This window comes from Phocoena sinus, chromosome 4, assembly GCF_008692025.1.
Source record: "Phocoena sinus isolate mPhoSin1 chromosome 4, mPhoSin1.pri, whole genome shotgun sequence".
NCBI classification, from domain to species: Eukaryota; Metazoa; Chordata; class Mammalia; order Artiodactyla; family Phocoenidae; genus Phocoena; species Phocoena sinus.
In genome coordinates this window covers 38,254,634-38,266,998 of record NC_045766.1, presented here as the reverse complement: position 1 = coordinate 38,266,998, position 12,365 = coordinate 38,254,634, and the positions used below count along the sequence as shown (strand labels likewise).

At 36.2% G+C, this 12,365-nt stretch overlaps 1 protein-coding gene across 1 annotated transcript in view; it reads right to left on the bottom strand.

The window, feature by feature from the left end:
- Window positions 1-892: 892 nt before the first annotated feature.
- Window positions 893-12,365, bottom strand: part of MLF1 (myeloid leukemia factor 1) — a 55,931-nt gene continuing 44,458 nt past the window's right edge. The window contains exons 5-9 of the mRNA XM_032631167.1: window positions 7,870-7,953; window positions 6,644-6,772; window positions 4,455-4,614; window positions 2,732-2,870; window positions 893-1,192 (exon numbers count right to left, since the gene is read on the bottom strand). Of these exons, the coding sequence (XP_032487058.1) occupies window positions 1,087-1,192; window positions 2,732-2,870; window positions 4,455-4,614; window positions 6,644-6,772; window positions 7,870-7,953 (618 nt within the window). The 3' untranslated portion in view covers window positions 893-1,086. The remainder of the gene's footprint in view (window positions 1,193-2,731; window positions 2,871-4,454; window positions 4,615-6,643; window positions 6,773-7,869; window positions 7,954-12,365) is intronic.

Here is a 12,365-nt window from a genome sequence, read left to right as displayed (position 1 = left end):
TGTCTAAGAAATTTTGAGACAATCAATCATTCAGGTTTGCAGAATACCAAATGCATTTTTCTAAATGTCACAAAAAGGCCGAGCAGAGTTTCTCCAAGGACACTGCAACTTTAGAATGTTAACCGTGGAGATAGATTAAGCTGTCTGTGAGAAAGGAGAACAGAAATATGCTACCATAAGATGTTAAAGAGAAAGGTCAATATAAAGTCTGTCGAACGTTGAAAATGTAACACAGAACAAAAAAAGAATACACTGTATAAAGAAACGATAAGAAAATTCACGTATATTAACAATTTAAAATCTCTTTGAAAAGGAACTATTTGATTATTCTTTATGTTCTTTATCAAAACAATAACTAATTTTTTGTAAAAGAGTACTAGTATAGTTTTGCTTTATTTAAAAAAATTCTTGGGCTTCCCTGGTGGCACAGTGGCTGAGAGTCTGCCTGCCGATGCAGGGGACACGGGTTTGTGCCCCGGTCCAGGAAGATCCCACCTGCCGCGGAGCGGCTGGGCCCGTGAGCCATGGCCACTAAGCCTGCGCGTCCAGAGCCTGTGCTCCGCAACGGGAGAGGCCACAACAGTGAGAGGCCCGCATACAGCAAAAAAAAAAAAAAAAAAAAAAATCTTTAAGCTAGCTGGCTACATAACACATTATAAAATTTGAGCTAAATAATTTTAACCTTTGTTAACATCACCCTATTATAGTGTTAGTAAAAATTGAGACTATTTTTTTTACAGTTTATTCTTTTAACTAATTTATATGATAGAACAGCTAGCTGTACATTCAATCTTGAATATATAGGGGAATACATAGCCAATAGGAAAATAATTGTGAAAGCAAAATCAGCATGTGTTATGTTTTAAAGTGTTATAGAATGTTTAACAGCTTGCACTATTGAACATTAAAGTTTTATTCCTAAAGTAGGGACAATATAAAGCTAGCACTTCCAAGAAAATTCAGAAGAAAGTTGCTAAGAACACAGTATTGATTTAATAACAAGCAATTGGTCTTAGGTGTATTACTCAGCACCATTACTTTCTCTGTTCAAACAACCAAAACTAAACAAATCAAGTGCAATACGATTTATTTTTTGTTGATTTTCACAGGTGATCCTTTGATGTTGAGTTTGTCCACATAAACATTTGATCTTCTTCCACGTTCAATGGCTGGACTTTGATGCAGTTTCTCCCTGAGAAATATACATGTGAACATTAATACCATTTTTAAAATGGTCATTAAAAAAATCAATACAAACATGATACAGACCACTGTAATTTAAGGTGAGTTTTATCTTAAAGGTTCCTTAATAGCTTTGAAAAACATATGGCAGAGTATTTCACTTAACATTTAAGAAAGCAACAGCTGCTTTCCTGAGATAGATTTAACTGTTTACCGTTGAACCATGCTGTCCAACATGGCAGCCACTAGCCACATCGTTTACATTTAAATTAATTAAAATAAAATAAAATTTAAAAATTCAGTTCCTCAGCTGCATTGTTTACATTTCAAGTGTGATTCAAGAGCCACATGGGGCTACTGGCTACCATATTGGACAGTACAGGTGCATAACATTTTCATCATTGCAAAAAATCATTTCAGAAAGTTCTATTGGACAGTGCTGGTTTACAGAAAATGCCACTGATAGGCCATAAATTTATAGATCATCTATAAAGAGCATGCTTTTCTCTAACTGGGACCTGGATTTCATAGTCAAACTTAGCACTGTTAGGTTTTTATCAATAAACTTTTCAAAGTGAGACAAATATTAGCTAAAATTAATATGAGAGCAAGATTTCTAAAGAAAACATTGGGGCTCTAAATTCCTAAACAAGTATTTTAAAATAAAAGATGCTAGCACATGAAATTCTGCACAAGTCTTCTAATTTACTTGGTACCCACTTGTCGACCGCTGGTTCTGGGAAGGCTTCCACCTTCTGCAGCAATTCTCCACTCTCTTAGAGCCTAGAACAGATTTCTGTTTTCAGGCCTGCTGAGCCCTCTCTCTCTCGAGTCTAATTTTCAATAGGATTTAGGTAGTGTTTTCAATTGTTCCCCCAGAGTATCAAATAAAATTGTAACTCTAGAATATATACTAAATGTGTCAAAATGTCTATAATCTCTATAAAAGTGTGGTATTAGCACGTTCATATTTCGCAGCTATTCCAAACGGTAATTCCAAAGGAGGCTAAAGTTTTTGCAAAACTCTTCCAAAATATTTGATATCTAATACAGATACTGTTACATATTATACAAGGGTCTAAAAATCTTTTTACCATTAAATGCTCAATTTTGACTTGTTAGGGAAGTTTTGTTCAGCCTTTTAGCTACAGTTCCTCTCCCCTTACCATATCCCTAAACACCAGTATCTTTACCTGGTACAAAATGTATGACTCCTACTCTATCCAGATGAAAATCTGTTTCACAAGAATAACTGCATTATAGTATATTGCTTTACCTTAGGAGGATTTTAGCCCCATTGTCTAAAGCATAATTTGCTAGTGAGGTACTAGTCATATAATCCTAAAATACTATTGGTTTTCAGATACAAATTTAAAATTGTGTTGGAATACTCAGAAATAATATAAAGTTATTACATCTTTCACAAAAGATATTATTGATACAAACAACTTGGATGTTAATCAAAACTTCCCGATAACAGAGGTAAAATTACATAACTTCTCTTCTAATTTGTCTTTAAAAAACAGCTTAGTTTAGAAATAACTTTTACCTTCTTTTAAGTTCTCGGGATCCTGAATTCTCATGACCAATGCTTCGCATCCTAGAGTTTTCTAGATTGTGCCATTGTCCCCTTGGTTGGTACTTCAGAACCTCATTTTGCCACTCATCATCAAAAGCATGAGCATCACCTACATCCAATATCAAAATAAAGGGGTAAGTATTAAGGTATCAGCTGTCAGTAACTGCCTTGCTCCCCACACATTTCACTCTAGCCTGGTGTTTCCATCAGCCTAACCTTAAAGTAGAAGCAGGAAACTGCTTCACATAAAAAGGCCTTTGACTCAGAGTAATATTTCCTTTTCTCTTTGTTCCTCTCCTATTTCTGTTGATAATTTGGTTACGGATGATCTGGTTTTTCACACACCTGCCTGGATATCACATTACTTATCCAATGGACCTCATGACCCAGCGACACTAACAGGCTTTCTTCCTGGGTCATCTCATGGTGATGCTACTCTTCCTCTTACTGGGAGGACACTCCTCCGGTGCCTAGCACTTCCTGTCCTCAGTTTGGCCTCACAAGCTTCTTTTTCAATTTCCTGAGACAGGTTACTCATCTGACAGTTCATGTTGTTATGAAGTAGGTAATCTAAATTCCATAATAACAAAAAGTAAATGATAATACGTGTTCTTTCAGATTGCCTTTATAATAATGTGTTACTTTACTAAAATTTTCTTCAGTATGTTCATTATTGTGAAGTACTCTGTATATATTTAAATATGGCCAAATTACAAAGGTTAAAATTAAAGAGAGGTTAAGATGTTGTGGCTTCCATCTCATTGCATAAGAATAGTTTTATCCAGCTCCAAGAGAATTTCTTTTTCTAAAATCATATAATTTAAACCCTTTACTATGATAAAACATTTTTATTCAAAATACTTTCTAAAAACAGGAAATGAATACAGCTTAAAAACTATAATGAAAAAAGTTAGGAAGTCTTAAATGAGTTGAAGAATGAATATAAAATCTAAGAAATGGAAAGCTTTGCTTGATATATATGTGATTTATTATCTAACAACACCAGAAATTTAAATCTTATCTATACAAAAGCCTAAGTGCTCCACAATACAGAAGAGTTGAAATAAATTATGGCCAATTCATGATAAAACTTTTAGGTAACCATCTAGGATGTTTCTGAAAAGTAACATCCTAGGTGACTGCTCACAATTATAGTGGGGAATTAAAATAAGCACAATATAAACTATATAGATAGTAAAATACAAATTTTGAAAAACAGTATGTGTGATTGTATGTTTATATATATCAATACATAAAACTATTAGGAAGAAATACACTAAAACATTAATAGTAGTTATTTGGGGTTGGAGTTATGAATAATTTTAATTTTCTTTATACTTTTTTATACTTTTCAAATGTATTTCTTTGATATCAGAAATAAATAAAAACTCGATTTCCTACTGATAGTCTTACTAAAAAACAATTCAAAAGATTCCATTTTCCAAGTATAAAACAAAAAAATAAATGATACTCAACATTAACAAAAATCACTATAAAAAACAGATCTACAATGAAACACTGAAACCACAATTTTATTACTATTTTGATAACGTATTCTCTACATTTACAATTCATAAACTGTCTGAAACAACATCATATAAAATGTTTCTATAAAAAATATTCACCAAGTTCTATGGGTACAGCTGCTATTTTAACTTTGAGAGGAAGAATGCTATTTTCTCTGATAACTTACTTTCATTCATATTGATGAACTCTTGATTGACCTCTTCATCTCCAGTCTTCTTGTTCTTTGACTTTTTAATGACATGAGCTCGGTCACGGAGGTGATGACCAACAGCCATTTTTTCTAGTCCACTCTCAGAATCTCTCAGTGCTCTCCTAGTTTCTTTTACCTGTGAAAATGATGAAAATAAAAATTAGTTATTACTGAAATAAATATAGACTATAAACTCCTCAGAACCTGTTTACCTATAGAGGTAAGAATATAAATCTACTGCTCTAAAAATAATGGGTACTCAGTTCCACTACCAACTTGTAGTAAAATTATGGTAATAGTTCTCTGATATTTCCTGAACTGCTTACAATTAAAATGTCTAGGACAAACAGAATCAATATAATTATTAAAACAAAGAATAACTTAATTATATTAAACTTAGTGCCTTCAACACTGTCCTTGACAATTAATAGATGGGAGTACATACTAGCATTCCTACAAGAAAGGGCAACTAATTATTCAGCACTCATGAAATGACTTATATATTCTATTTTCATTTAAGTCACCCATTAGACAGGCAAACCCAAATTTTCTTTACTATAAGTACTAACAAGGAAGTGGAGAAATGGGAACTCATACCAAAGTCTGTGGGAGCTAATTGTCTCAATCACTGTGTGATAATAACTTGGTGATTTCTAGGTAAGGATGAAGACACACATCTCCTCCGATCCAACAATAGCATTCCTAGCCCTTTTGCAAGAGGAGACAGGTATAAAGATGAATAGGTGAAAAATTATAAACACCTAAACATCTATCAATAGAAAAACAGATTAAAAAACTGTGGTATAGGGCTTCCCTGGTGGCGCAGTCGTTGGGAGTCCGCCTGCTGATGCAGGGGACACAGGTTCGTGCCCCGATCCGGGAGGATCCCACATGCCGTGGAGCGGCTAGGCCCGTGAGCCATGGCCGCTGAGCCTGCGCGTCCGGAGCCTGTCCGCAACAGGAGAGGCCACAACAGTGAGAGGCCCGCGTACCGCAAAAAAAACCAAAACAAAACAAAAAAAACTGTGGTATATTCATATTTTAGACATTTATATAGAAGTTAAAATAAGAAACCAGAGCTACACATATCAACTTGAATAAATCTCAGAAGCAATTACTGAGCAAAGTCAAGCTGCAGAGGACACGTGCAGTATGAAACCATTTATACAAAGTTTAGAAACCTGTAAAATAATTCACTGCATTGTATATGAAGCATACATAAGTAATAAAATTATAAAAGCATGCATGAAAATGATAAATTCCAGGTACAGGCATACCTTAGAGATACTGCGGGATCTGTTCTGGACCACCGCAATGAAGGGAATATTGCAATGAAGTGAGTCACACGATTCTTTTGGTTTCTCAGTACACATAAAAGTTACGTTTATACTATACTGTAGTTATTAGGTGTGCAGTAGCATTATGTCTAAAAATGCAATGTACATACCTTAATTTAATAACACTGTATTGCTAAAAATTGCTATCATCTTACAACACAGGGTTGCCACAAACCTTTAGTTTGTTAAAAACACAATTTATCTGTGAAGTGCAATAAAGTGAAGCCCAATAAAACGAGGTATGCCTGTATAAGAAAATGGTTGTCTTTGGGGGACGGAGAAAGGGAAAAGGAGGAGGAGGGAGGAGTATATTGGAAGCTTTAACTGAATCTGTAACATCTTTGCTTAAAAAGGAAGCAAAACAAGAGACAACTTAAATAGAGAAAAGTGTTAATGATTTGACTAAACTGGACTGAAGGAGTATGGGGTACTTATATTATTCTCTATGTCCTTTCTGTATACTTGAAATATTTTTTGAGTTAAAAAATTCATTTACTTCAAACAGAAACTAAAAGTAGACATTTACTTCATGAAACAAAGACTTCTTATAGTGTCTACTTACTTTGTCAACATGTAAAGCTAATAAACATGCATGGATATTAACATGAAAAAAGGCACCTGGGGCAGGGATGGAGGTAGGTGGGGGAGACAAAGAATGCCTCAAAATAAATACATAAATACAGTTCGTTTTATTGCTTTTCACACTGACCTGTGTTTTCTCCCCCCATCCCTTCCCCTGACCAGTACCAGGTCAAATTTTAATAGTTAAAATTTGATATAGGTGATCTATGATTCCACAACTTTATAAAGTTCCAAGAAAATACTTACTCCTCCTGGAGCCCTGCGGGTTTGAGTTGAGGCCTGGAAAACCTTTGGTGGTTCATCTCCTACTTTGGAATAAGTCATAACTGAGGAAGAACTAAACGAATGTCCATTTGGATCCGTTGAAAGGTGACCCTAGAGGTAAATATAAATTGTAAATCCAGTGAGTTCAGTCAAATACGAAGAAATAATGTCAGAGGATTCAAATAAAGTAACAACACTAGCTAGAAGTTCTACTAAAGATAGTATATATGATCAGTATGATGTCCAAATGGTACCCCCATGAAGGCCCTGACCTCCTTCCATTTTAGGTACCAATTCACACTCTCCTTGTAAGGAATAATAAATAATAAGTGATTCATTTAGAAATCCTCAAATCTTTGAGGTCAAAGACTTGTGGCTTAAATTTATAGATGCCGTACCCTGAAGCATGTAATACTTTTATAGTCAGTGGTTGACTTTTGTGTGCAATTTTGCCAATGTTGAGCCAATTAGCCATATGCCAAGAAGTTTTATACCTTCTGTGGGTACCAACTGCTACATTTCTAAAATCATTAATAATGTCCTAGATTTGGACATTCTGAAATGATCCTTAGATTTCAAACTGGATGACTAAAATAATATGGGTGGTCTTCACACTGAATCAAGTTATTTTGATTAATATCATGAGTAGAAAAAGTAAAAGAGTATTAGTACTAGTTTATAAGTGTTTGGATTGTATGAATCTAATCCAGTGCCTAAACATCATTCCTGAAATTTCTATTTTCAGAGTTATTTTTTAACACTAAAACTTAATTTCTTAGATGCTACAAATCTTTTTAAGTAGAGAAGTTACACATAATAAAAAAATCTAAATTCATATAAAACATTCATTTACAATAGTGATCTTCAGCAGAATAAATGTTTTTGAAGTTGAATGTTTTTATTTTGAAAGTTTAATTAACGCTGCTTTTCAAACTTGCAGGTTCTGAGATCATTTTAGTAGGTTGTGACCAGGATTTTTAAAATATGAAGTAAAATAGAAAATATCAGCACATACTGTAAACAGTATGATTATTTTCTCATGAAATTTTTATTTCAGGTGTAAAATATATACCGTACCCAAGTACTGTCATGATGTAAGATATATTTTTCAATCACTGTGGACCATGGTTAGAAAAAGGCTGAAAGCCACTATAATATAGGATACCAATAACTGAAAATAACATTCTCATCAATCTTTTAGTACTTACAAAGTTTCTTTGTAATTCCTGCATGCTGTTTCGCATATTTAACATCATTCGGTCCATTGCCTGAAAAGGGTTGACATCTGTACACTATAGGATATTAGGAAGTATGTTATTAACTATAAGCACGACACAAAGGAAGCAAATCAACATTCCTAAAACAGCTGAAATTTTTTTCTTTTTGATTTTTGCTGTGGGGTCTCATGCAGTGATCGACCAGGCAAAGATAATTTAAGGACTATATAATGAAAGTGATTTGTTAAAGAAGAATTTGAAGCATATACAATCCTAAACAGCCAACATACAAATGGTTAGGGAGTTGTAACACTATAAATACATGCATACATACATGTGAATATATCCACACATATATACATGCAAGAACATATAAATACACACACACATAAAATTCAACTTGCTCATAACATAATCTGGTTAATATTTAAACACTGAGCGGTGTATCCTTGGCTGTGGGACAGCTCTAGCATAGACTAGTCTTCCAATTTTTCCTTCTTCCTTCTGGATATCCTACCAGGCAAATAAATAAAACCCAAGATGACAGTGTTCCTTCCAGCAGTCCAACATGGGTGATAGAAGCTGCCTCTGGAGTAATCAGTCCTCCTTTCCATCAGACTTGGACCCAAGTGATATACGTTAATTCACTCCACTAACAGTCCTTGGATTTGCTGCCTACCACTCCAGCTCAGTAGGGCATACACTTGAAGCATGAGGTATGCTCCTTTATTTGTTTATTTATTTATTTATTTATTTTAATAGACCTTTATTGGAGTATAATTGTTTCACATTACTGTGTTAGTTTCTGCTGCACAACAAAGTGAATCAGCCACATGCATACATGTGTCCCCCCATCCCCTCCCTCCTGAGCCTCCCTCCCACCCTCCCTATCCCACCACTCTAGGTCATTGCAAAGCACTGAGCTGATCTCCCTGTGTTATGCTGCTGCTTCCCACTAGCTATGTATTTTACATTTGGTAGTGTACAAATGTCGATGCTACTCTCACTTCGCTCCAGCTTCCCCCTCCCACCTCGTGTCCTCAAGTCCATTCTCTATGTCTACGTCTTTATTCCTGCCCTGCCACTAGGTTCATCAGTACTTTTTTTTTTTTAGATTCCATATATATGTGTTAGCATACCGTATTTGTTTTTCTCTTTGTGACTTCACTCTGTATGACAGACTCTAGGTCCATCCACCTCACTACAAGTAACTCAATTTTGTTTCTTTTTATGGCTGAGTAATATTCCATTGTATATATGTGCCACATCTTCTTTATCCATTCATCTATCGATGGACGTTTAGGTTGCTTCCATGTCCTGGCTATTGTAAATAGTACTGCAATGAACGTTGTGGTACATGTCTCTTTGAATTATGGTTTTCTCAGGGTATATACCCAGTAGTGGGATTGCTGAGTCATATGGGAGTTCTATTTTTAGTTTTTTAAGGAACCTCCATACTGTTCTCCATAGTGGTTGTATCAATTTACATTCCCACCAACAGTGCAGGAGGGTTCCCTTTTCACCACACCCTTTCCAGCATTTATTGTTTCTAGATTTTTTGATAATGGCTATTCTGATCAGTGTGAGGTGATACCTCATTGCAGTTTTGATTTGCATTTCTCTAATAATTAGGTGATGTTGAGCAACTTTTCATGTGCCTCTTGGCCATCTGTATGTCTTCTTTGGTGAAATGTCTATTTAGGTCTTCCGCCCATTTTTTAATTGGATTGTTTGTTTTTTGATATGGAGTTCCATGAGCTGTTTGTATATTTTGGAGATTAATCCTTTATTGTTTCATTTGCAAATATTTTCTCCCATTCTGAGGGTTGTCTTTTGGTCTTGTTTATGGTTTCCTTTGCTGTGCAAAAGCTTTTATGTTTAATTAGGTACCATTTGTTTATTTTTGTTTTTATTTTCATTACTCTAGGAGGTGGGTCAGAAGAGACCTTGCTGTGGTTTATGTCAAACCACATATATGGTTTGTGTTTTCCTATGTTTTCCTCTAAGAGTTTTATAGTGTTTGGTCTTACATTTAGGTCTTTAATCCATTTGAAGTTTATTTTTGTGTATGGTGTTAGGGAATGTTCTAATTTCATTCTTTTACATGTAGCTGTCCAGTTTTCCCAGCACCACTTATTGAAGAGACTGTCTTTTCTCCATTGTATGTTCTTGCCTTCTTTGTCATAAATTAGGTGACCATATGTGCATGGGTTTACCTCTGGGCTTTCTATCCTGTACCATTGATCTATATTTCTGTTTTTGTGTCAGTACCATACTATCTTGATTACTGTAGCTTTGTAGTATAGTTTGAAGCTGGGGAGCCTGATGCCTCCAGAGGTATGCTCCTTTAGAAGAACAGTTAAGAATTCCTCCAGAACAGTAGTTTCTTAGCCAGGAGTGATTTTGATCCCAGGGGGACATTTGGCAATAATTATACTCATTTTTGTTTGTCACAGCTGGGGAGGGTATATGACCGGCATCTAGTGGTAGAGGCAAGGGATTCTGCTAAACATCCTACAAAGCATAGGACAGCTCCCCAGAACAAGAATTATCCAGCCCAACGTGAAAGTAGTGGTGTCAAGGCTGCAAAACTCTGCTCTAGAAAGATCTGCTATTGATTTTAGGTTTTATCACTGGAACAATCACCAGGAATCAAAAAGTGAAGCACATATTCTAGTGTGTCACCCAAAGCATCATCTACTATTATAAGGAGTGTTTAGTTCAAGGAACTCCCCTGCTCAAGCAGGAGGAGTGTTTTGAATCCTGTAAGGCACTGTTATTCAATGCTGGTATTTCAGCCCTTCTGGATATTCTTTTGCTTTGTGCCAAGCTGGGACTCAGTAAAGAATCATCAAAGGCCTGTTTATGTCTCTGCCTTCTACTGGGTTTTTATTGCTAGTTACAATAGGAAATAGATGAAAAAAGCAAATTCCTTTTTAGAATCTGCACTTAGCACAGTAGGGAACAACAAAGACACGTTTAGGAGATACTGATACATCCTTAGGATGCAAAGGACTACAATAGAATTAATCTGCATTTCAGAGATTCAACACAATTCAGGAAATGTTGCGAATTTTTTGCTTCAACATTAGGTTGAGAATCAAGGCTGTATAAGAGAGAACAATTCAAGAGAGACAGAAGGGCTGGCCTAAGGAAGGAGAGGAGGAGAAAAAGATCCGATGTTTGGGGTATATTCTGTCTCTTCTTAATTCACTATCAAATCAGCCATCGAAAGATGAATCTGTACTTGCTATGGGGTGGCCCAATGCCTTGACAAAAAAGTGGAGCTACAAATTAGAGCGGAGATTCCAGTGGGCTTTTGAGGCCTTCAGGAACTCTGTACAGCTGCTCTTCTCTGCCTAGAATGTTTTCTCCTGACTCTCAGTATAGTTTCTTCTAATCATTCAAGTATCACCTCCTTAAGAAGCCCACCCATCTAAACTAATCTCTGCCTCACATCCACCTGTCACTATAGCATTACTCCATCTCCTTCAGGGTACTTTGACAATCTGAAATTATTTTGTTGTTTATTGTCTGTCTTCCCACTCTGTAAAAATAATCTCTGTGAAGGCAGGGCTATATTCTCTGTCTTACTCACTACTAATTCCCAATACTTTAAAAACAACTCCTGGCACATAGGAGGGCTCAATAAATATTTGCTGAATGAATGAACTAATTATCTCTAATTAGTTAACTAATTAGCTCAGCTCAAACCCATATATCCAACTGTTTACCAGATAAATCCCACCTGGATGGCCCACAGATGCCTCAAATGCAAAACACCCAGAATTGAAATGACCTTTCTGAACACCCCTGTCCTCATACCTGCACGGCATCAATGCTCTGTTCCTAACTCAGTGGCATTCCCATCTACCTAATTCCTCATGCCACAAAAATAAGCATAATACTATCCTTCTCCCTCTCTACTGATCCATCAACCCAATTTATCAACAAGTTCTATCCATTCACCTATTTAACTCTTTCTCAAAGGAGATTATTTCTCTTTATCATCACTGCTATTACCTGAGTAGAAGCTATCACTAATACTTCCCAGAATACTTGATCAGCCTCCTAGTCTTCCTGTCTCCGCTGTGATCCCTTCTAATCTCTCTCCTTCCTGCAGGTACAATGATCTTTAAAAAATGAGAACCTGGGGGCTTCCCTGGTGGCGCAGTGGTTGAGAGTCCACCTGCCAATGCAGGGGACACGGGTTTGTGCCCTGGTCCGGGAAGATCCCACATGCCACGGAGTGGCTGGTCCCGAGAGCCATGGTCGCTGAGCCTGCGTGTCTGGAGCCTGTGCTCCACAATGGGAGAGGCCACAACAGTGAGAGGCCCGCGTACCACACACAAAAAAATGAGAACCTGATTCTACTACTGTTTTGATGAAAATTCATCAATGGCTCCCCCTGCTCTTCAGATAATGTCCACAGTCCTTACCAGGGCCAAAAGAAGTCCCCCTGGTTACCTCTCCATCCTCATCTATAC